Raw genomic sequence first — 23791 nt, forward strand, 5'->3', positions numbered from 1 at the left:
CTCCATACAGTCCTTGATCAAAGCCTATCACAAGGTGGCGGAGGGGGGCCTCTAAGCACAGCCCAACTACAGGGACAACTCAAATTTAATTTTTGGTCACTAAGGACAACCCAAATTTCGTACTAAGGATATGCATGAAAAACAATACTTGCCCTCATCTCGTGGAGAAAAAACTAACTTATATTGGGGATATTACTGTGGTGTTATCTCGAGCCAATTACTCATTGTCATGTGTTTTACATAAAAATACTTGATAGGCTTAGAATACCACCATAGTGACATCCCGTTACATGTAAATTCTCTAGTTGTACATCATTAATTATAGATTTTTCTTAAAAGCATATCTTATATGGAAAGTATAATTAGTATTTTTTTTTCCCACAAAAAAAAGTAGTTTTTTAGATGACACAACTTTGAGAAGAAAAAAATACAAAGAAAAAGAGACTAATTTAATAATTTAATAAAAGCTTAATTGCTATAGTACTCAAAAATATTGGTCAAATCTCATGTTGCCGGACTTGACAATAAAAAGTTAAGTGAAATGCAAAACATCGGTTAAAGGATTAAAGTGAGTCACTTTAAATTTCATGAGACAATGTAAAATTTGACAAATATTTTTAGAAAATACTGTAGCAATTAAACCTATTTAATAAGTACGTGGGAACACTGTAGCAATTAAGCTATTTAATAAACACACATGGAAATCAAGGCAATGCATACAATCAACAGTTTTCATTTTTAGCATTTTGTAACAAGTTTGTTTGGTGGATGAATCTTTACATATCTGAAAAAAAATGATATGTTTCTTCATCCATACACGTGCGTGCGCTGTCATTTTAGTAGGTCCTATTCTAAAAACATTAATTTATATTTATTTTATGTTTACCTTCAGCATCAGGTTCGGTGACGTGTCAGTGATATATGGTACCTCTCTACCAGATGCATTTATATTAATGAATAAAGTTTAGTATCAATTAACATCAAAGTCGCACAAAAATTCATCGTTAAGAAGCCCCAAACCAAAGTCTAATGATGTTTTACATTAATAATTCTAAAAACAAAAATAAAAAGCTTAATCATGTTTGATTTGGTGGCGCATTCTGATTGGGGGCTTTTCCAAAGGCACCTGTTGGGCTGTCCCTAGCTAAAGCCTACCCCTTTGGACACCCGGTTTGAAAATTACATTTCACCCGCAAACAACGGGCCGTAAATTATTTTATTATTTACGTTGCGTCACTGTCAATAATCAAGGGCAAGGGCAGAAGTGTAAATGCACACTGAGGAGGCTTAGCCACTTTGTTTGTCTAGCTACCGGCCCTGGTCTGCAATTTCAAGGCGCACACAACAACAACAGCACAACACTGGGCAATTGTACGTACCACCTCTCGATGTTTATGAGGAGGCGGGGCCTCTTTTGGTGGGCCCCACTTTCTATGACTTTCCATGATTTCTATCGATCTCTTTAAGCTGTTACTGACTAACACCGACAAGTTTCCGTCGCGATAAAATTGCCGCATGTTAGAGAGAGAAGCCAAGGCAAAAGAAAGCGTAAAAATAAAATAAAGGGAAAAGAACTTGACCGTATGGATCACGCTGCCCATTAACGGAGAGCCACGTCAAGTCACGGCGTTAATCGAAAAAGACCGCCATCGCGCAAAATGTCGTTGTCCAGTTGGCTTTTTCCAGGTCAATATTCAATATATAATGTGGACAAGGCAATTGGAAGTTTCATGAACAGCTGAACGGGTCATTTAAAGCAATAAAAAAACACATTTTTCAATTTTTCAACAACTAATAAAATTACTACATTCTTCTTCTTGCTAAAATAGTAATATTTGATGAACACGTTGCTGCACGAGTTTGATGCCAAAAGTAATGTACCTTTTCCTAGAATCAATTTATTGTTCTTAAAACATAGAAAAGAACTAACAATTAAGGTTTTTTTTTTTTTTTTTAGACTTTAGATGTAGAGTTTATTGCTTTTAATCACTTGAAATTATAAATTCATTGTAAAAATTATAGTTTTTTTTAGTACAAGTAATAGTCTAAACTACATGGAATGAATGTTTCTCATACACACAATTAAGATGCCATGTAGGTTCAAACATGATACTTCTTGTCTGTAAGTCAATATTTTTTTTTTATTAGGTTAGATCTCGTTGATAAAATTTGGTGTTTTAAATTGTGAGAAATAAAAGAAAGAGACAAAATTAAATGCTAATAGTGTCAGTCATGGTCAAAAGAATGACATTTTAGGTATTATGTTCAATGAATTGGTAATTATAAGGATATTACCATACAATTAATATTTATTATTATATATTATTAAATAAGAGTCTAAAAAAAGCAAACTCTAGAGTAGTAGTAGGTATGAACTTAGCCCAAAAGAAAAGAATTCATTATGCTTCATTTAGACTGCAAAAAATAGAGAGAAGAAGAAAAGTCAAGTGAAAACACAAAGTCCAAATTCTTTTAATATGCTATTTATTATTATTATTAATTATAAGTAATATCCTTTTTTTTTTCCCGAAAAAAATCGATAATTTAATAAATTTAAGTATAATGATCGAACAGACTTAAAAAAGGGACGAAATCAAGTCTTCATAAAGACCAAAACAGTTTCTTTATGGTTTCCCACCGTTAACGCGTAGACTCAAAGGTTCAAACGGCAACGATCCATCACTCTCTACCTCCATTTCAAATTTTCTCGGCGATTTTCTCTCTCACTTTCCGGCATTGTTCCAAACAAAGCTGCTGCTTTGCTGCTTCTTCTTCACAAGGTAAACATATGAGCAAATTCTTCACCGTCTTTACTTCCGTCATTTTGAGCCTTGTCCTTTTTAGTCATATTGCTAATTTTACACCTCTGTGTTTTTTTCTCCTTATAATTTCTTGTTTTGCTGTAGCTTAGTTAATCCAGAACTCCTCAGTTCTTCTTCTTCTTCTTCGCTTGCTCGCTGCGTTCGGATCTGTCCGGTCACTTGCTTCCGGCTTCAATTGATTCAAGCACTGTTTGCTTGACGAGAAAGTTGACGAAGATATCATAATCAAGCTTAGCATATGTGTGCCGTTGAAGTAGCAGAACGATTGGAGGTATGAGTTTTCTCAACTCTCGAACTTTGATGATTTTTAATTTAGGAATTCAATTTAGCGTATTTTGCTTATGGTAGATTTGGATGAGTTCACGAACTAATAGATTGATTTTTACTTTATTTTATTTTATTTTGCTTCGGCGTTAATGGTGGTTCCGAACAATTTTTCCAGTAAGATGTAAAATACCGCAATGGCATATCTAGTAAATTCAACGAGAAATTATGTTTTGAATTAGTCAAAGAAGAAAATGTTGTATATAATAAACATGAATAATTTGACATGATAATTTTTCGACCGAGAAATCTATTTCACTGAATTTTCTGTAATTTTGTTTGAGCTTCAGGTTTGATTAAACAATTCGTCTCCTGTTAAAATGTAGTCATTGCAGTCTCGTGCTTCTCTACGCTATCACTTAGTAAATTATAGCATTTTGCATCTGATCTGGTCTCCCGAGAACACTATAAAGTTGCTGAAAGAAGAAGGAAAAAAAAAAAAAAACTCAACTGCTCCTATGTATTTGACCAATTGATCTGTGGAAAGTCTTGACAAGGAATGAACTATTACTGGTGGTATTTTGTTGAAAAGTCTAAAAAAATAAATTCTGGTTTTCATGACTTTCTTCAACTATGTTAGATCAATTCTGTGATGTTTCTCAAAATAGTTGGGGAAACAAAAGTCCATGTGGGATTTAGATTGCAGATGATATGCGATTGATGCCATTGACAGAGCCTTATATCCCAATCTCTTTTCATTGAATTTTCCAGTTGTTGCTTATGTTTCAGTAACTGTTCTCTCCATTTAAGAGTAACTGTTGTGGCGCGCTACTGATAAATTTTGGGTTTTGGTTCAGCGTGGTAGTTGGGTTTCATGATGATCAATAAGTTGCGAAACCAGGCTCAGAGCTATTGATGCAATTTTGTAATCACCAAAATGAAGAAATCTTATGGCGGTATTGTGGCTGCAAGTTTGTTCATGCTGCTAGTTTTGAGATATGGCATCCTAAACTACCCCACTGGGGATAGTTTCTTGACCAATGCACTCTACACTAATACTAGTAATCCTCTTGAATGGTTAAATACTGTTCCACCTGCAGTTCAGAATCCAGAGAATGCTTCTCAAGTGATTTCTGCTGAGATTATAGTCTTTAGCCTCTTTGCTCAGAGGAATGTATCCAATGAGGAACAGCAAACTTTGCAGACATGGAACCTTTTGAAACACCTTATCAATCAAGCTCAGGGTTTGCCCCATGCGGTGGATGCTATAAAGGAAGCTGGAGGTGCATGGAATAGCCTCATGGCTTCAGTTGAAGAACAAAGACTTGGTTATACAAATGAAAGTTCACCTGGGAAAGCAAAAGAGAAGCAGTGTCCTTATTTTCTCAATAAAATGAATGGGACAGGAATTGATAATAATGTTCATAAGTTGCGGGTTCCTTGTGGCCTGACTCAAGGTTCTTCAATTACAGTTATTGGCATTCCAAATGGACTTGTTGGGAATTTTCGGATTGAGTTGACAGGGGAGCCTCTTCCAGGGGAGCCTGATCCACCCGTTATATTGCATTACAATGTGAGGCTAAATGGTGATAAGCTAACCGAGGACCCCGTAATTGTCCAGAACACCTGGACTGTTGCTCATGATTGGGGTGAAGAGGAGCGTTGCCCATCCCCAACACCTGAAAAGAACAATAAAGGTTAAATTTCCTGCCTTATTTTTCTATTAGTCAGCTATAGCAAAAAGTTTAGTACATTGCTTCGTCTTTTGACATATTAAGTTGATAGTGGAATTGCAGTTTCAGTATTATGAAACAATTTGACAATATAAATCAAGTTTGACCTTTTCCTTTAGCCCATTCTTCCATTTTTCATCAGGGTGTGCATCCATCAGATAAAAACTGTTTTCTTTATAAGTAATGCATATTAAGTTCAACCCTATTAAATGGATATTAGTACTTTGTTAGTTGCATAACCCAATTCAGACACTCAGTGTTTCTGCAATACACTATGTGGTGCAGTTATTAGTGACACTGAGAGCTATGTGTATATATTTTTTTAACATTTGGGTCATAGCATGCTAAACTGTCTTTGTAATTTTTACTAAAGACTGAATATAATGTTTTAATGTGAAATCATGTTCAGTGACTAGTTTCTGTCCAGTTCTATAAGACCTATTTATATTTACTCTTTCTCTGTATTAAAAGTGTCAATGGTTGCATGTGCCAGTGGATGAGTTGGACCAGTGCAACAAGATAGTCGGAAAAACTGAGGAGCCGAGGATACGTTCCAACGTTTCAAGGCAGTCTTCAACTGTGCAAGACGGATCAAAGTCCAGAAGATACTTTCCATTTAAGCAAGGTTATCCATTTGTTGCTACACTTAGAGTGGGTTCAGAAGGAATCCAAATGACCGTTGATGGGAAGCATCTAACATCTTTTGCATTCCGTGAGGTAAGTTCTTCAATTTTAATTTTTCCTGTTGCATTTGAAAGATAAACACTTGTCTCTTTGAATTCATAAGCTGTTTTCCTGGTTTTGTTCAGACTTTGGAGCCATGGCTTGTTAGTGAATTAAGGATATCTGGAGACTTGAAACTAATTTCTGTCCTAGCCAGCGGTTTACCCTCATCAGAGGATTCGGAGCACATAATTAATTTAGAAGAACTCAAATCTGCTCCTCTCTCTCCTCACAGACGATTGGATCTCTTTATTGGTGTTTTCTCTACCGCAAACAATTTTAAACGAAGAATGGCTGTTCGAAGAACATGGATGCAGTATGCTGCTGTGCGATCAGGGGCAGTTTCAGTGCGCTTTTTTGTTGGTTTGGTGAGCTAAAGTCTTGTTCTTTGTTAAAGTATTGACAAAAATCGGCCATGTAAGATTGCATGGACAATTTTCAGTGGACCCAAAATGATCTTCTTTTAAAGGAAGGTCCTTCTGATGGACAGAGTCCTGATTCTTTTCATACCAATCCACATCTTAGTTCCAGATTTATCATTTATTTTTTCTATCATTAGGCATGGTAAGCATTAAAATGCAAATTTATGCTCTGTTTTTTCACCCAAAAAATGTCTGTTTATTACTTCTTTCTGTTTCTTTTGAGCCTGTTGCTAAATTATTCATCAAGTTTGAAACGTATTGCAGCACAAGAACCAAATAGTGAATGAAGAACTCTGGAACGAGGCACAAACCTATGGAGACATACAGCTGATGCCTTTTGTTGATTACTATGGCCTCATTACCTGGAAAACTTTGGCAATCTGCATCTTTGGGGTAAAAATCTTACTTTTCCTTGAGCATGGGAATATCAGTTTTCTTGTTCTCATTGATTTAATCTATTCAACAGACAGAGGTTGTTTCGGCAAAGTTTGTCATGAAGACGGATGACGATGCATTTGTCCGTGTGGATGAAGTGCTAGCTTCCTTAAACAGGATCAAGGTGACTCGTGGGCTGCTTTATGGCCTCATTAACTCAGATTCCCGACCTCATCGAAATCCAGATAGCAAGTGGTATATCAGCCCTGAGGTAATTTCTTTTGTTGATCCTATTTAAATATGAATCCATGCAAGCTGTGATTTTCCATTGGTTGGAGAAAAAAAAGTATCTACTTCTCACATAATTTTCTCCATTCATCGGCTGCTTTAATTTAGGAATGGCCCGAACAGACCTACCCGCCATGGGCACACGGTCCTGGTTATGTGGTATCAAATGACATAGCAAAGGCAGTTTCGGCACGGTATAAGAAAGGCAGTTTAAAGGTAAGAAACAAACTACATTTTTAAACAATATAAAGAAAAGCGTGAAATGAGATGACAGAATGATTTCTTTATTTGACCATCTGAAAGTAAAAACACTGCTTTGTCATATCAGATGTTCAAGCTAGAAGATGTGGCGATGGGAATCTGGATTGCAGATATGAAAAAGGAGGGTCTGAATGTACAGTACGTGAAGGAAGAGAAGGTCTACAACGAAGGGTGCAAGGATGGCTATGTCGTTGCGCATTACCAAGGTCCGAGGGAGATGCTTTGCCTGTGGCAGAAAATTCAAGAAGGCCAAGTTGCTAAATGCTGTGGGGGCGATAGGTAGACAAAATTAGATTATCCATTGGAAACCTTTTATGGCTTCATTAGCCTCCATCGAAGCTGAAGAGAAAAATCTTGGCAACCCGATCTTTTTGCAGACAGTAGTTGACCAAGATTGACCAAGGCGCTAACTAACGAGGAGATATATTTTAGTGACTAGCCGACCACCATTGCTGTATATTTTAGTGATGTTACATAGTGTGATGCCATGGGATATGTAGTGTTGAAATTTTGTGCGTTCAGCTTAGGATGCTATAAAACTTACATGTAATAGGGATAATATTGTTTTGCTATCCCGGCCAATAACAAAATGACTCGCAGAAAAATTATTCTACGTGTTATTGTGTTATTGGCCAGGATAACAAAAAGTGCAATCCTGAGTTTCCTTAGGATGATAGAGAGAGAGAGAGAGAGAGAGAGAGAGAGAGAGAGAGAGAGGGGAGAAATGTGTTGAAATGTATAGAATCTGCACGCAGTTAGCATGATTTACCTATCCTAATCTTTTTCTCACTCTTGGATCTTGCCCTTCTCATTTAAAGAAAAAAATAAAAATAGAACAAGGGCAAAATAGATATTGCAAAAGAACAATTCAATTCCATGTATTATCAACAAGAGTTCACATAGCAGATGCAGATCTATCTTGGCAAGAACCCATGTTCAGAAATTGCAATCTCAAATGCCCGAATCCTTTCCCCGGTGGCAAAACCATTGCGATCGTAAGATGATAATTCATGTATGTTGAGATCGTTGCACGCCTTGATGAGCTCCTCGCCGACGCGTTTAGCAGCTTCCTATCAGATGTTATATCAGAATGAAGTTGACAGTGGCTGTCTAAATTATCATCAAATGTGATTGTCTAAATTGACAGTGGCTGGCTGAGAGATCTCTCTTACACAAGCTTGGGGTGCACTTACACTGGTACTACAAGGCGAATTTTGACGCACAGATTTTTGCAGAGTGCTTCCATAGAACAAACAGTTCTTGTTTTGATCATCTACCAGCATAGCATACAACTGTTTACCTGAACAGAATACTGAAAGCCGTGGTCTTTTAGGCGTGCCATTATACTGATCAAGAAGTAGAAAACCATGATTTAGCGGATTAGAAACAAAATGAGCCCTAAGAAACACACTTAACTCAAGCATCACGTAGCACATTTTTCATCAAATGCAGGGAGGACGATATACCTTCTTTTGCATTCTTCTGTTTCGAATTTTCGCACTTTCTGTTTGGGCATTCCCCCTTGCTCTCATTACCAACGGCTTCACGGAGAAATCTACATGAATCACAGAAATTGCCAGTAAACCCATAATGCAAATTTGCATGCACCAGTGATATAGCTTTTCCTTATCTTTTTAGCATTGGACAAAAACACAGAACCTTTGAGAAGGGTTTATATCTTTTGAAGAAAATAATAATAATCTAGTGTAAGTTGGCTTTGACTTACTTATTCTGGTCTGCATGGGTTGTTGAAAGCTGGAAGTTGCTGAACGAATCCCGAAAAGAGCAGAAGCCGAAAATTGCAGAGCAGCAACATTCCCAAGAGCCATACTCATACACAAGTAGTTATTTAACTGTTTGACTTGCTGAAAGTGAACAATGCACTATGCCACTTCGGGGTCCGAAACATCAGAACACACGCTGGAAATATTGAAAAACGCAAGACAAAGCCGTACAGGAATTTCATCAAACACTTTGTGTGCAGTCCTTTCAGAAAGTTCAAATTGTAAACATCCTTGCATCAGCCGATTCAGCCATGACCCATCAATGGAGAAGAGACAGGCTTTCGCTCTGGCGGCTCTCTGGATTGTGAAAATTATATCTTCACCCTTTGAACTTTTTTTTATTGGACGCCCTTTGAACTTTGGAAGGGTGAAGATAGACATGAATGCGTCTTGTATGAAAATTCGCAACCTTTTCATTTTTTTCGTTTCAATAAAAAATGCTTTTTTTTTTTCTCCAAATTGTGACGTGTCATTGGTCCCTAATTCCACGTCACTGTAAATACTTGATAAAAAATACTTATCCACGTGTTTTTAGGAATCCCGCGGTTTCTAAAATAATCACAAATAAAATTCCAGATATTTCTTTTGTCCAGAAGTTCCAGATCTTTCTACAACCTTCTTCCTCACAGTTCTTCCCCTCTTAAAACCTGACCAGTCCCAAAGCCGAAACCCTATTCTCTCTTTTTTTAAAAATTCTTTGTGATTCTTTAGCTTCCCCAAATCTCTCTCTGATTCTCCTGAAAATTCTCTCTTTCTTTGTTCTTGATCACAAATTAGCCGAAAGTACCATGGCTTCTGAAGCAGAGGCGTCTGAGATTGCTTCGTTTTTTGAAAGGATTGTGAGGGAGAGAGACCTGTCTCTGTTCGTGCCTTTCATCTTGGGCCTGGCAAGCGCTACCCCGAGAACTGACCCGGAAAACCCAGATCAAGAAAACCCTGGAAGGCCGACCCCGCAAGAAAGACTCATCTTCATCAACCCTTTCGCTCAGACTATGATGGTGGTCGAAGGCGATTCTCTGCAAGAGTTGGGTATGAAGGATGGCCAGCCACCGGCCTCGAAAGCCTCCATTGATGCCATGCCCTGTGTAAAGATTGTTGAAGGTGATGGTGGGTCCGAGTGTGTGATCTGCTTGGAGCAGTTTGAGATTGATGGTGTGGCCAAAGAGATGCCTTGCAAGCATAGGTTTCACGGTGGTTGTATAGAGAAGTGGTTGAAGATTCATGGGTCTTGCCCAGTTTGTCGGTATAACATGCCTGTTGATGAGGAAGAGCCGGGGAAGAAGATAGAGGGCGCGGACAGAGAGAGGAGGGTCGAGGGAGAGATTAGGGTTAGCTTTTATGTCCAAGAGAGCACGAGAGCAAGTGAGGATTCTGAGCAAACACCTTCAGGTGATTTTAATGCCAGTGATTCCTCTTCAAGCCCAGCAGCTGATCACGATGATATGCAGAGTTAGAAAACAAAAAATTTAAGATTTCTTCCGTTCTTAGAAATTTGTAGAAAGGAACTAGGAAGTGATTTGTACAGGCTCGGAGCTTTAAGTTTCATCCGGTGAAATAGTATTTCAAATTTCTTTTGCCTCCTTTTTCAACTTTTATCATGATACGATGGTAAGGAGGAATATCAAAGTGAGTTGATGATGCAGAGATCTAAATGCTATGCAGAATTTCGAATTTGGAGTTGATCGTATTCACACAATTCTTTATTTTTTCAAAAAGGGTTATTTTTTTCTGTTGTTTTGAGTGAATTTCAATCCAAAAAAAAAAAACTGAAACTTTTTATTCAAATATGTACATGGTAATTGGCTAATACAAGTTGATGAAAGTCTGGGATATGATGGGTTTTTTAAGCATAATTAATTTCTATCTTCAAGAATCTTGATCCCTTGGTACCTTCCAAGCATCAACAGGGTGGCCATTGGATTTGTGCCTGGTGATTCCAGGAAGGTTGATCCATCAACTACTCTTAATCCCTTCACACCATATACCCTGTAATCTTTGTCAACAACTGACCCCACAGAGCAACCACCATGATAGTGGTAGAAGGTCCTCACATTCTTCTTGCACAATTTTCTTAGCTCATCTTCAGTGGACATCAACTCATTTTTGCGTTCCAACCCCAGGAAGAAAGCAATTGATTCAGACCTTACAACTCGCTCAAGCAACTGCCCTAGCTTTACGCATCTTGCCCAATCCTTTTCCTTTGCTAGATAGTTAAAAGTCACTGATGGGTTTTCTCTGGGGTCTGTGCTGTTCAGTTCTAGCTTTCCTTCTGATTCTGGAAACGCAAGTTTGGCAGCAATTGGCATTACTGTTGCATTGAGGCTAATAGGTAAAATTCCTGCCTCAATTATGATTTTGAAGTGATCTGCTATGCCGACAACTTTTGGAGGTTCTGGTGGGAAATTTTTGGGCTTAGAGTCAGCTAAGAGTGCAATGCCAGGATTGTCTTTCATTCCTTTTCCAACCCCCTTTAAGTCGGCTGCTAGTTGGATATTGAACTTCTTTATATGTTTCTGAGGGCCAATGCCACTTAACAATAAAATCTGAGGGCTGCCTAAGGCCCCTGCTGCTAGTATCACATCACCCCATGAACATGAGTTCTCTGCCTGGTTGAGGTAAGCATCGTAAGTTTGGCTCGAATTGCCGTCGCTCTTGATGAATCTTATGCCTCTAGCTATTGTCTCATTTCTGTTACCTGCAAAACCATTTAGGAATTCAACCATATAAAGGCTTTTTATCAGTAAAGAACTAGCACCAGTTTCATGCTTTACCTTTTTCACGAAAGATGACATTCTTCACAGTTGCATTTAAAAGAACTGTGATGTTGTTTGGATTCCCTGCCTCTAGAAGATCAGCTGACGTGTGTCTTCGTCCCCATTCATCAAATACACTCCCACCAACCTTTGTTCCCTCAATATGCTCCAAACTAAAACCATTATATGGGAAAATTCCTGCTTCAAGAAAGCTAAACTCAGCAACATACTGCCATGGGGTCAATTCAGGTTTAAAGACAATTCTCGACTCCACCCATTGATAAGCACCCATTACCGCCTCCTTATCCCACCCAACTTTTTGGACAAAATCCTCACTTGCTCTACTATAAAACCCACCATTTATAGCAGATGATCCTCCTAGAACTCTTCCTCTGAGATTGGGAACACCGTCATTGGAGATAAAGCTCTGTGCAACTGATGTATATTTATCAGTTTGAAGCAATGAGAGCCCATAGTTCTTTGTTTCCAACACCAAGGGATTTCCATATGGTGAGCTACCTCGTTCCACCAAGAGCACTGAGAATTTCTCAGAGAGGGTTGCAGCTAGGGGACAGCCAGCGGTGCCTCCTCCAACGACAATGTAATCGAAGGACTTGCCTGAGACTTCATTGACATCTGAAGTCATATGGGGAAGCGTTCGTCCTACAATCACAATTAGCAAAGCAGGATATCAATGCAGAACTTCTAAATGAGATATTTGCTAAAAATAAACAGGGTAATGGTAGTAGCATACCTTGAAGCCATGAGGAACATAAAGCCAAGTCAACAAATAGGAGGAGCAGATAAAATGAAAAGCCCATTACCAAGAATAGTTTGTTGTAGTAGGAGTTCCAGGCCTGATGCTTCCATATAACTGTGGATTAAGGGGAGAGGCAGGCATAGTTTATTTCCGTAGGGGGTGGGACAGACAATTATAGAGTTAGTTGGTGCTAGTAGCATATTATTATAGTTGATTGATTTCCTCTGCATTCATTAGATAACATGCGCATGGCTTAGCTAGTAATCCATCCTTTTTTATTGTTGGGCGTCTAATGATTTTGTTTCTATCATGATTTCTCTCGCCCTTCACTGGTTTTTCCTTTAGAATGTGTAGTGGAAAATTGTATCTATATAATGCCCTGCCTGCCCTTGACAAACATAGAAAATACATTTCAAGAACGCTTTGATGTTATTGATTGACATGATTATATCAAGTCATGCGACATATAGCTATAAAGTAGGTATCATATATCTACAAAACATTCTATACGTTCTAAAGTGTCTTATGACCCAAAAAGCGAGTTTGTTAAGTTTAATTTAGGAACTTCATGATCAGACAGGAGCAGTGAGCAGTTTCCGGGTTGGCATTCAACACGCGTTCATGTACGCACACGAGAGAGAGAGAGAGAGAGAGAGAGAGAGAGAGAGAGAGAGAGATGTATCCACACAATATATTATACCTTCTTTTGATATGAATATACTTTCAAAAGTCCTTGGAGGTCCATACATATAACAATGTACATAGTATATAAACAAAAGATTAGCACTTAATGGGAATTAATTTTGCTCCATAGACTACATATAACTAAACCCAGATGGTTTCAAACTTGAGGTCTTAAATTCCCTTGCAATTCAAGTCTATTACTTTTGGACCAGAATCAATGTCATTCTGATATTTTCTGTTCAGATCAATTGTGTCCAATAATCCAGACTTTCTCAGATGCTGGCCACTTTTGTCCCTTTGTGTTGGTGTCCTTTTAGAAATTGGTTGCTCAACACAGATACCATCAGAAATGGGACTGCTGCTTCTCTTCCTCCCAATAACATGATTGTTTGTAACATTATTCCATGGCTTATTTTCTGGGTGGATGTCCATCAATGGTAGCTCCATACAGGTTGTATTAGACTTTTCAGGATCACCACCATGCTTATGCATTGGTTGCTTCTCTTCCTTCCTTCCTGAACTTTCAGAAGATGTCAAGGAACTTTCCATGGAGCCTCTCATTTGTTTCCTCTCTACGTATTTTAGGCTTGAAGTTCCTGTTTCAGTTAATTCTGAGAATGAAGAACTGGGACATCCATTGTTAACCATTGAGACCAACTGAGTGAGTTCAGCCTTTGCAAGTTCTACTCCCACTGAAGAAGAACCATACCCAGAAAGAGTTTCTTGTGCTTTCTTTAATACGGTTTGTAAATACTTCCCTTGAGCTTCGATTCTTAGCTGAAGATGTCTCTGCACCTGAAAACAGAACTCTGAGTTTGTTGGCATGCATTGGTAGTTTTTAAATCTGTTTATGAATTGAGGATGGGTTTATCTTGGTTTATCGGTTTTACCTCAATTTGTTCATGAAGTTTCCTCTGCACTTCCATTTGCAATTGGAGAGACTCGGCTATCTGCAAGCTTCTGATAAACATAACAACACTTAATCAATAGGAGTTCTCTGTGTTGTCATTTCCATCTAAATTCATCAAAGAGATGGGATCTATTTTCTAACTATATTACTCATTAATCTGACAGTGAGTTTCATCACTGATATCCGTGTCGAAATGATCATCACTGCTCTGAATCTCTTTGTAATCTGCATCAGGGAGGACAATCAATATTAACATTTCAAGAAGATTAAGAAGAAAAAAGAGAGTAAAGATGATGATCCTTTATAGTTTTTATAATCTAATGAAGCATTGGAGTCACCTTCTTGCTTAATGTCAGTGCAGTTTTCTGACTGTTGGCTTTTCCCTAGCCTGTATTTCTGCACAAGAAAACAAAACAGTTTTACAGTTATGCTTTTCCATAATGGTCTGAAAAAAGACTGGATGTGATCAACCAAGAAAAGGGAGAAATATGCCTGTAAGTGGCTCTTTAGGTGGTACAGAGTGAGTCCATGAATTCCCATCACCCTCATCAAACTCTTTGGTGTGGCCTCTGCCCATATGTGAAACAAAGACATTAGAACTTTGTATAGAAATAGAAAGAAACTAAAAAGGGATTTGAAGAAGAATATCAATCAAGCTTATATACTCAACTGTCTGCCCCTCCAAGCTGATTGACTGCTTCAACAAATCTTTGATGAAGTTCTGGAGTCCATTTTAGCCTGGGCTTTGCATCAGTAGACAAAACCAAATTCATATTCTGATTTTGCATATTCTGCAGCAGACCCATTTTCGTATTGTGGATGAGAGAGAGACAGAGAGAGAGAGAGAAAGAGAGAAGAAGGCAACATAAATGTTGGTTAGGAGCCTTAAAAGCTTTGATCCAATCTGTGGCAGCTATAGAGCTCTCTTTATAATTTGGAGTAGTTGGCCTGTCCTGTGTTCTCACTCCATATCTGGAAACATAAGTGGGGTTATGTTGGGGGAATATATGCCATGAGCTGTAGTTCCTCCTTTCCTTCCATCTCTCATTTCATACCAATTTTTCTTTCTTTCTTTTTTAAATTTTATTTTCTCACTTCTTTGACTTGAAAGGGGTGAAGAGAATCTCTGATGCAGCAAAAACAGAGAAAGCAACACAGTTCAATTTGAGTCTTAAAAGGAGAGAAAAGAGGAAAAGTGTATGGTTTGTTTTATCTTGCTGTTTTCCCACCTCTCTCTCTCTCTCTCTCTGCTTGATTCCCTGATGAATAAGAAACCCCACCATGATGAATAATGGGTGCAACTTTCCTACTAGTGTGAGGAGCAATGCAGAAAAATATGAATAAAGAAATAATTAAGTTGATGGAAACGTCATAATGGATATTTCTTTTGGTGACTGAAAGGGAAATGGGTCTTTCTTTCTTTTTAAATTTATCACCCTTTTATTTATTTATAAGTTTCTTTTCTGAGGAGGATGTGGTGTGATTGGCAGATTCCTTTTGTTCTTTGTAAGGGTGGAGGAATCAAAGAATCTAAGGTTAGATTTTGGGACCCCAAACCATAACGTATTTTTCTTGTAAAGAAGTATTCCAGAAAAAGTGAATCAAATCATCAATTTTTAGTGAAATAAAGATATATACTTTAAATTTCTATGTGAACTTTACATTATTATTTACTTTTCTATTCCATCCAGAAATTAAATTAAATTAAAATGAGTCTTGTATGAAATAAAGATTAAAATTTGGATCCAAATAAATACAGGAGAATCTTGGTGGCTGAGTTTCATAAGAAGCTGCTGGTCATACATCCTATATTGCTAGGGTTAATATACAGCAGTAAATGCCACTAGAGGTTACATCAATCAATGGTTCCTGCCTTGGATGTTTCACAGGCAGGCAAGGAATCAAGTATAATTGCTTCATGGACCTAAAAACTCATCACACTTTTCCTGTTTTCCTTTTTTCTGATATATAATTCTGTCCATTGATCATGCTCAAAGAAAAACCTGACATTAACACTTGGATTGAATTAATATACATAACCAATATTATTAGTTAACCTGTTTTGTGAATTCAATTGTGATGATAAGTTAACCTTCTCTCTCTCTCTCTCTCTCTCTGATGCATGCCAACACAAAATGAAATGACATAAAGGGCAATCAACAGGGCTCACTCTGCATAAAAGTCCCATAAAGAAATATATTCCAAAGGGATTGTTAGCTTTAATTCTGTAATCCATATCCAAACTGAACTGAATAAAAGAAATTTTCACCCCCAAAAAGAAAAGAAGAAAAAGAAAAGGAGGCCACAATGGCCAACAACAAATCGTAAAAGTCAATTGCATCAGATTGATCTTCAGATTTCTTGGGTTGTGGTCAAGAGTTTGATCACTGGAATCAAAATCCAATCATTGATCTTCAAAGGCTTGCCATCCCAGTGTTACACATTTAGTTGGTCTGCTGCATTGATAAACAATGTCCCAGGATTCAAAGCTGATCAAGTTTAAGATACTAATTTATATATCTTAGCTTGCTATTAAAAGTTTAAGATACTAATTTATGTTCAAGCATTGGATCCTTACAATCCGAAAATCCCTATCAGTTGACTAGCCACGTGTTAATTTAAACTACAGTAATTACTATACTAATCAGGTAGTTACCATCATAATTCCTTCATCTAAAATGGGTACCTGTAAGATTGTAATGGTAGGAACCCACAAGTGATAGGTCATCTAGTTTCATGGAAGAGGAGAGTTCTTCCTGAGCAAGCATTTCATTTGCTTCTACTTTCCTGAACTAATATCCTTGGTGGCAAGCTCATATTCAAAGCAAGGAATAAAATTATTGACAAGTTCTTATGGTATGTGGCCCGAATGTTTGAAAAACAAGAAAAGAAGAAGAGTTATTGAAGTACCTTTCTCTTTAACCAGCTGCTGTACTTGAAGCTCCTTTCTTGCTTTAATATATTCCATAACAGATAAAGGAGATTCTAGGATGATGCCAAATGGCCCCTGCTATTTTTTTAGGTCAGTAGGAGAAGGTCCAGTGAATCAAAAAGTCATTTATATAAATAAAAATAAATAATAAATAAACAAAAAGGTACCTCATCAATTATTATTCCTCAAAGGACCCATTGGTGGAGATCTCACAATATAAAAAGCATGGATAGAAGATGAGAAGAATATGGCCTCAGGAATCAAGAAAAGTGAAACAAAAGGAGCCTGTCAAAATCCCACCAAAGAATATATTTCAAAACTAGTTGGTGCAATGCAATATTATGTCAATCACACAGTCGCTTACTGAAAATGACGTGAGCAATATGTCACCAGTCAATTTCTGTAACGCCCGCCCAGCCCAAGTCCATGGTTAAGAAGGAAACTAGTACACAACTAACAACTTACATGCTTTTCTTGCACCTGAGTTCTTAAAGAGCTAGAGCGAAGTGCACAAGGTTAATTACTGTCTTCTTTCTTTCTTTAGGGGGAGAAGGGTTTCTGTCTAACTGTAGTGAATTCAGCTCAAATGCATTGATAAACAAAGTGGCAAGCTCTAAATTTCAAGGGAAATCACCTTCAATAAAAATTAATGGCTCAAAAACATATCAAACTTTAGTATTTAAGCAGTCTATTGGTGTATTAAGAATGTACTGGTCCAATGACCAAACCAAATGTATGCAATACTCGTAGAAGGAACGCGTCTAGAGAGCCGACAAGCCAATGCTCAGAATGATCAACTCTCTGTTGAAGTTTCTGTCAATATTACTTGTCTGTCCACAAGGTATGCTTAGCTGATTATGCAAGCAATAGGTTTATTTTACATCTTAAATAGCATGTAGAAAGCTATACATAGGGGCCTAGCTAGTCTCAACACAGTAGTTATCTCACACTAGTTAAAATAAGTGATGTCTATTTCTGGAATCTGTACGAGGCACGCCATCTTTGTCAAAGACCCCAAGACTAGACTCAGACAAAACACAATCATGAAGAATATTCCCTCAAATAATGCAGGCAAGACTAACTTATCTCCAGCAAAACGATACGACTGATGCAATAATACACATCTTCGCTGGCATCAGTGAATCCAAGACATAGCAGCATGGCACTGTTACATGGAGAGACAAAGCCCTGGCTCAATTGGATTCAAAATTCTCAAAACAAATAGGGTAACTCTAATTTCTGTTTAATTCATGTCAGGCCTAACCGTGATTTAGAACTTTAGAATAATCTATGGAATTGTTTCCACAGCATTCGACATCTATTTTTATTTCCTATCTTTCTAAGAAACTAAAAAGAGCTAATAATGAGTAACTACTACTTCACCTACTTTTTCAACAATATGAGATCGCTGAGCCCATTTCAAGACTCAAACAAATAAATAACCATTAACTCCACCTCAGCCTCCCAAAGCAGATTATAAAACCAACATAACTATTATATGAAGTCTCTCAAAGCTAAAGGATTGGATTATCAAAATTCTACCACTCTATAGTTCTACTACCGGCTCATCTTTGGCCAACATATTCAACTGGATTGGTGATGCCACGACATCGAATTCTCCATAGTTGAGGAAATTCTGAGGAAATTCTGAGACTCCATAGATAAGGGATGCCTACACAGGTCATGAATCTCCACAGAAGAGCAGAGGGAGTAAGAAGCTGAGCAACATTATGACCAGGCAGAACATAGGTGTTTACACTGTATTTGACCGACCAATGAGAGGACCACACGTGGAAATAAGGGATCCACGGAGATGACCCACCAGAAAGTCACAGTCGACTGTGACCTACAAATCACCATCGGCAGAGAGAGCACTCGACACCCATGATTGCCGATCGCATAGCAGACGACTCATTCCATCGAGTATTTCTCACAAGTACACGTGAAGCCATCTTAGACAATATCCAGAGTCCCACATCGAAATTTCACTCAAGATGTACACCTCCCAAAATCTATAAGAATGGGCACAAGTCCTAAAAATGAGGTAACTGTGTTCAAATTACTATTCACTTCGTACTTATTCTAATTTAAGCATCGGAGAGCCTTCGGCCGGTACCACATCGGTGCCATAAGGCTTACCGAGCGCTCTTTGTCTTGCAGATCGATTGCTCTATCGAAGCTCATACATGACCAAAGCAGACAACATCACTAACTTGGGCCTAGAAGTGTCAGACCATTTTTGAGCATCAACAGTTTGGCGCCATATGTGGGAAGCAATATTAATCGACCCACTACCTTTACCATATTAAGATGGGAATTGCATCAGTACCATTGTTCATGATGACATAGGGGTCACCATTCAGCAAGCAAAGCGGGGCAAACCAAGCACTGCCCCCAGGCACACCAGCGGGCTATCCATCGACACTCCAAACTGCTACCGAAGATGAGCTTCTAGCCCAAATTGCAGCATTATGGTAGGACATGGCAAAAATGTAGGAACACAACAATAATCTTTTGTCCAAAGTGGATGAAACGCAAAAGCAGCTCGATCAGCAGCAAACTCGGAACATTCAAACTAGTCAATCTTCCCAGAGCGTGTACAAACCCAATTGGCAAAGGAAGGGAAAATGAGGGATGAAGGCAACGCCCGCCCCTTCCAAGCGTATGATCGTCTCGGCTCCTAAAAATAAGCCCCATCTTCCTCAGGTGTATTTCGATTGTTGCCACCGATTGATGGATCGACAAGAAGAAAGGGACGAGTCACCAATCAAAATTGAGGCACGCCTTAACAATTCTCGAATATGGGTGTTAGGCAATAAATCGCCCCATCGGCGAGTGCAAGGTTTGGAGTCAACAGGGGACTCAGATCCTGAGTACATCCTGTCCGAGACTCAAGAAACCGCCTACTGTTCAGCTACGTTGAGTAGACACCAAATAACGAGAAAAGCTTCATGTTACTCTAAGGTCCACCCCAGGACGACGCCATGCCGAACGGAGGAACTACCTAGCCGAGACCCAATGTAATAACCCAAACCCTAATTAATATTTAACTATTAAACTATTAAGAGGAAAGGACACGATTGCCCTTAGAATATTCTAGTAAAGAAAAAGTTGACTTTTTGACCGAGAAAGAATTTAACTATCCCATTTGCATCGTTGCGTAGAGTGCGACGAAATGAGTCTGTAGACACGGAGTGGACTCGAATCAGAGTTGTAACGAAGAAAATACTGTCAAAATACGTAGAAGGGCAAAATGGTAATTTTGAAATCAGGAATTTTTTTTTTAAAAACCCGTCACCCACCTTCTCTCATTCATAACCACTACCACCGTGAACCACCGGCCACAAGACCGGATCCGTTCGAATCGTCATCCTTCCCCCGTCCCGTCCCGACCAGCCTCAACCTTCGCCAACCACGAAGCTCGCCGGAAACTAGAGAAAACTCGCCGGTTTTCATTCGATTTTCCAAGCTTTCGTTCTCTGTCATCCGGCCACCAAATCGGACGAGTGAGGTATGGTTTCCTAGCTATTTTCCATGCTCTAGCTGCTGGTTGGGTAGGATTCTAGAAATTTCAAGCGTAGATAATTCAATTTTTCAATCTAGGTTTCAGCCGATTTTGAGAGTGTGATTCCGGCCACTTCCAGCCACTTTTTGGGGTAGGTCCAAGAACAAAAGTGTTCCAAAATGGGTGTTTTACCTAACTTAGGAGTTTGGGCCGGCGGTTTGGAGTTTTTCCGGCCGCCAGGAATTTATCAAGCCACCCACGCTCTGCCGGCGCGTGGGCAGTTTGGTGGAGACCATAGTCAGCCCTAGAATGATCCTCGTATTGTCACGAGCACGGAGGAATTCGCGGATCTAAATTTGGATAACGTTTGAACCCTCAACGGATTTCGCATCTTGTGTGATTTCCGGGTTCAATGGGTTCGAACCTTTGTTCATGCGTTTGTGATAAAACCAACCGTCCGTTTGAGACCAGACTCATGGGACTTTTGTCTTAGGTTTAAAGGAACGTTAATGTGGGCATAGCAGTAACTTTAATTGGATGCACGCACTTCTAGGAGCCGGGAGTCAGGGTTTTATTTAAATATTTATATCGAGTAGTTTTATTAATATATATATATTATGGTATTTGATTCAGGCACCCGGGAACCAGTTGACTTGCAGGAGAGACCTCCAAAAGGTCTAGTGAGCTCGGACCAACTGTGAGTGGACTTTTGTTTTATAAATGATTTTATGCAAATGAATTTCATTATTTGATCTTGAAAAAGTTTTATTGATTATGGTTTTCCCATCATGATTTGTTGAAGTTAAATATCTTTATTTATATGCTGCCTAGTTGAATATGCTAAAAAGATATGGAAAGTAAAGATTGAGATATATATCAGATAAATGGCAGCAGAGTTATAGATTTAACAAAAATTCAGTTATTCATCAGATCTTTCAGAAATTTTATATTTTCTTAAGCCACCTTAGGTACCCAGTTGTAGAAACAGGTTGCCTTCAGATATGACGATGTCCACGGACATCCAGGTTGCCTTCAGTTTTGTCAGCGTGCTTGACATTTGCCTCATGAGTTTCAGGGACGCCAGGACTGTGGGAGCCAGGAATGCGGATCAGGCTGACTACGGTCCCCTGAATCCTGCCAGTTTGCGGCTCGGGTTGACTTTGTGTCATCGAGACTTGCCAGGGGAATTGACGGATATCAGAAATTGACAGAATTAAAAGGGTACACCTAGGTGGTAGTTTTAAATTGATTTCAGTGCTTTTAAGAGTTTAAAGATGATTATGAGTATGATCGATTTATATTTATAAATATATGGGTGCATTGATTTCAGTATGTTTATGATTAAAAGAATGAATTAGTTTTGTATAACTGTTTTTACAGTGGGGTTAGTATGTTCTTATGCTATTTTTGTTTAAAACTTTGTTTTTGGGTCCACTCACCTTTAAATGTTTTGCGCCCCCAGGCCGTAGACGTGCATCTGAAAGTCACCACAGGGCAGTTTCTGCTTCCTGCATCTCTTCAGCTTAGTGTAGGGTCCTTGACCCTCCAAATGTTCTTCTTGTAAATTAATCTGTATAGATGCTCTGATATTGCCCCTGGGCTCAAACTTTACAATTTATTGTATATAAATACGCATGCTGGAAGTTGGGTTGTGTATATATTCTTGTCTTGACAGGTGTAATTTTGGGGATTGAACAAATTACAGGGGAAACTCTGCCGAATTTTCGGTAGAAGTCAAGACTAAAATGAAATTAAGTTTGTAACCAGAAGGGCAACCAGGTCATTTGTGCTCGACTCGGATTCCAAAGGGGAATTTGGCTTGAGTCCTGTAACCCAATCATTCACCTTCTCTTACAGAAGGTTCAGATAGTGGAAGATGATACATTCTCAAGAACCCGCATGGAGTAAACCTTAACCAAGACCATTTACCGATCGCGTAAAAAATTCCAAACAGGACAAAGATGTACAGACTCTGCATATACCGTTCTATACAGGAGTTGAGGACCCTTTGACCCATCTGCACACATTCCAGTCGGCACTGGGATGTATGGGCCTCAGCAACGAAGGACAATGCCTCATATTTCCATCAACGCTTACAAGGTAGCACTCAACTGGTTTTATAAGCTGGAACCTAGTACGGTAAATTTCTTTGATGAGTTGAAACATATTTTCCTTAACCATTTTGTGATCTAGACAGACTGATTGTATGACGATTTGTACACCATTCGGCAACGGGATGACGAACCATTGCTAGAATACGCTGCTTGATTTAGCCACGAGTACTCTCAATGTCCAGAAATCGATGATAGGGCAGCCTTCAATGCCTTCAAGAGCAGCCTTCGGTCATCTCATTTTCGATATATGGTGCATAGCAGCAATTGGCATACCTATGACGAGTTAATGAAGCAAGCTACCATTCATGTAAAGGCTAAATACTTCAATTCAAAGCTCGGGCCCTCGGCTCGACAAGGATAATCCGATGAAAGGAAGTTTTCAGCACAAAAACTTATGTATACAGTCACATATAAATCTAGCAGCCATAAGCGTAAGGACGACACTCGTCCTCAACAAAAAGGCTACAAAAAGAACAAGGGAAGATACAATAACAACCTTCACCGAGAACCGTTGGTGAACCATAATCAAGGGAAAGAAGTCTTTACTTTGCTCAACACCTCATACTAGGTCGTCCTCATGAACGAGCAAGATATCATTTCCAAACCAGCCAACAGAAAGCCTAATTGGTAGGATAACCGAGATACTGGCAAATTCTGTCGGTATCACCAGAATAATAGCCACGATACCAAACAATGTATTAGCCTGAGAAAGATCATCGAACGCCTCATTCGGGAGGGCAAGCTAGATTAATACATATTAAGGCCTCAACAAATACCAGCCCAAGCTCCCAACTAACAAATCAATATGATTAACACTATTAGTAGAGGTCCGACCTTAGCAGGTATATCTAACTGGTCTATGAAACAGTATGTCAGGGTGGCCCAGTATCCTCAAGTCTTTGACATTGAAAGCAATAGACACCAGAAAGTGCCGAAGATCCATTAGGAACATATCACCTTTTAAGAGGAATAAGAAAAAGGGATCCTCTACTAGCATGATGATCCCATGATTATCCAAGCTGAAATTGCCGACTTTGACGTAAGACAAATCCATGTTGACACAAGCAGCTCAGTCAACATCATTTTCACCAATGCATTTGGAGAATTTGGGATAGATGATAAGCATGTCAACCGGCAACTCACTCATCTCCTCAGTTTTTCAGGAGATCTGGTCTAGCCAGTCGGCAGCATTAGCTTGCCCACAACCTTAGGCGTGGCCTCATGAAAAACCATGGTGTACAATCAGGCATATAACATTATTATTGGCCGAACGGCACTCACCGGAATCAAGGCACATCTCTCCCCTCATATAATGCTAATGAAATTCCTGACCTATTATGGCACGGGAGTCATCAGGAGAGATCAGCTCAGCGCACGAACTTGCTACGCAACGACACTTAAGTCAAAGGCTCTCAGGGCCCCCATGGAAACACTTTCTGGGGCAAGTGTGTCGAACGACAA

General features: G+C 38.9%; 5 protein-coding genes across 7 annotated transcripts; 2 read left to right on the forward strand and 3 right to left on the reverse strand.

The window, feature by feature from the left end:
• The first annotated feature begins 2565 nt into the window (after positions 1 to 2565).
• On the forward strand, positions 2566 to 7679 carry LOC117634137 (beta-1,3-galactosyltransferase GALT1). Of its 2 annotated transcripts, none has more exons than XM_034368076.1 (9): positions 2566 to 2780; positions 2912 to 3093; positions 3944 to 4783; positions 5313 to 5536; positions 5629 to 5910; positions 6229 to 6357; positions 6431 to 6610; positions 6736 to 6843; positions 6956 to 7679. In XM_034368076.1, exons 3-9 carry the CDS (start codon positions 4024 to 4026, stop codon positions 7169 to 7171), a joined length of 1899 nt encoding a protein of 632 aa, XP_034223967.1. In that variant the 5' UTR covers positions 2566 to 2780; positions 2912 to 3093; positions 3944 to 4023; the 3' UTR covers positions 7172 to 7679. The 2 variants fall into 2 exon arrangements, with proteins under 2 accessions (XP_034223967.1, XP_034223974.1); XM_034368083.1 differs by having other exon boundaries at positions 2601 to 2780; positions 2907 to 3093.
• Positions 7680 to 7741: 62 nt separating this feature from the next.
• On the reverse strand, positions 7742 to 9058 carry LOC117634152 (50S ribosomal protein L18). 2 transcript variants are annotated; one of them, XM_034368103.1, is made up of 4 exons: positions 8615 to 9058; positions 8355 to 8443; positions 8082 to 8234; positions 7742 to 7958 (listed from the first exon to the last, which is right to left on the reverse strand). In XM_034368103.1, the coding sequence occupies exons 1-4, from the start codon at positions 8721 to 8723 to the stop codon at positions 7803 to 7805; spliced, it is 507 nt and encodes a 168-aa protein (XP_034223994.1). In that variant the 5' UTR covers positions 8724 to 9058; the 3' UTR covers positions 7742 to 7802. The 2 variants fall into 2 exon arrangements, with proteins under 2 accessions (XP_034223994.1, XP_034223985.1); XM_034368094.1 differs by having other exon boundaries at positions 8061 to 8234.
• A 157-nt stretch (positions 9059 to 9215) lies between these two features.
• Positions 9216 to 10345, forward strand: LOC117615576 (E3 ubiquitin-protein ligase MPSR1-like). The gene has a single exon (XM_034344677.1). The coding sequence runs from the start codon at positions 9461 to 9463 to the stop codon at positions 10124 to 10126; it is 666 nt and encodes a 221-aa protein (XP_034200568.1). The 5' UTR covers positions 9216 to 9460; the 3' UTR covers positions 10127 to 10345.
• Positions 10346 to 10426: 81 nt separating this feature from the next.
• Positions 10427 to 12934, reverse strand: LOC117617055 ((R)-mandelonitrile lyase-like). The gene is made up of 4 exons (XM_034346302.1): positions 12886 to 12934; positions 12180 to 12299; positions 11444 to 12088; positions 10427 to 11367 (listed from the first exon to the last, which is right to left on the reverse strand). The coding sequence occupies exons 1-4, from the start codon at positions 12932 to 12934 to the stop codon at positions 10526 to 10528; spliced, it is 1656 nt and encodes a 551-aa protein (XP_034202193.1). The 3' UTR covers positions 10427 to 10525.
• Positions 12865 to 14924, reverse strand: LOC117612815 (myb family transcription factor PHL8-like). The gene is made up of 6 exons (XM_034341459.1): positions 14450 to 14924; positions 14272 to 14348; positions 14118 to 14175; positions 13929 to 14004; positions 13760 to 13829; positions 12865 to 13664 (listed from the first exon to the last, which is right to left on the reverse strand). Exons 1-6 carry the CDS (start codon positions 14583 to 14585, stop codon positions 13041 to 13043), a joined length of 1041 nt encoding a protein of 346 aa, XP_034197350.1. The 5' UTR covers positions 14586 to 14924; the 3' UTR covers positions 12865 to 13040.
• Between the last annotated feature and the right edge of the window lie 8867 nt (positions 14925 to 23791).

The sequence above is a fragment of the Prunus dulcis genome, chromosome 1 (assembly GCF_902201215.1).
Source record: "Prunus dulcis chromosome 1, ALMONDv2, whole genome shotgun sequence".
Taxonomy (NCBI): Eukaryota; Viridiplantae; Streptophyta; class Magnoliopsida; order Rosales; family Rosaceae; genus Prunus; species Prunus dulcis.

Excerpts from the sequence above, each read along its gene's own strand:
- LOC117634137 (XM_034368076.1), top strand. The coding sequence starts at position 4,024 with ATGAAGAAATCTTATGGCGGTATTGTGGCTGCAAGTTTGTTCATGCTG. Across the intron at positions 5,537-5,628 it reads CATCTTTTGCATTCCGTGAG|ACTTTGGAGCCATGGCTTGT; the intron begins GTAAGTTCTTCA and ends GGTTTTGTTCAG. Across the intron at positions 6,611-6,735 it reads AGTGGTATATCAGCCCTGAG|GAATGGCCCGAACAGACCTA; the intron begins GTAATTTCTTTT and ends GCTTTAATTTAG.
- LOC117634152 (XM_034368094.1), bottom strand. The coding sequence starts at position 8,723 with ATGAGTATGGCTCTTGGGAATGTTGCTGCTCTGCAATTTTCGGCTTCT. Across the intron at positions 8,235-8,354 it reads ACAGAAGAATGCAAAAGAAG|TATAATGGCACGCCTAAAAG; the intron begins GTATATCGTCCT and ends CTTCTTGATCAG. Across the intron at positions 7,959-8,060 it reads TAAGTGCACCCCAAGCTTGT|GAAGCTGCTAAACGCGTCGG; the intron begins GTAAGAGAGATC and ends AACATCTGATAG.
- LOC117615576 (XM_034344677.1), top strand. The coding sequence starts at position 9,461 with ATGGCTTCTGAAGCAGAGGCGTCTGAGATTGCTTCGTTTTTTGAAAGG.
- LOC117617055 (XM_034346302.1), bottom strand. The coding sequence starts at position 12,934 with ATGTATGGACCTCCAAGGACTTTTGAAAGTATATTCATATCAAAAGAA. Across the intron at positions 12,300-12,885 it reads TATATTCATATCAAAAGAAG|TTATATGGAAGCATCAGGCC; the intron begins GTATAATATATT and ends CTTAATCCACAG. Across the intron at positions 11,368-11,443 it reads TGTCATCTTTCGTGAAAAAG|GTAACAGAAATGAGACAATA; the intron begins GTAAAGCATGAA and ends ATGGTTTTGCAG.
- LOC117612815 (XM_034341459.1), bottom strand. The coding sequence starts at position 14,585 with ATGGGTCTGCTGCAGAATATGCAAAATCAGAATATGAATTTGGTTTTG. Across the intron at positions 14,349-14,449 it reads TCAGCTTGGAGGGGCAGACA|AGGCCACACCAAAGAGTTTG; the intron begins GTTGAGTATATA and ends ACATATGGGCAG. Across the intron at positions 13,830-13,928 it reads ACTCACTGTCAGATTAATGA|AAGCTTGCAGATAGCCGAGT; the intron begins GTAATATAGTTA and ends TATGTTTATCAG.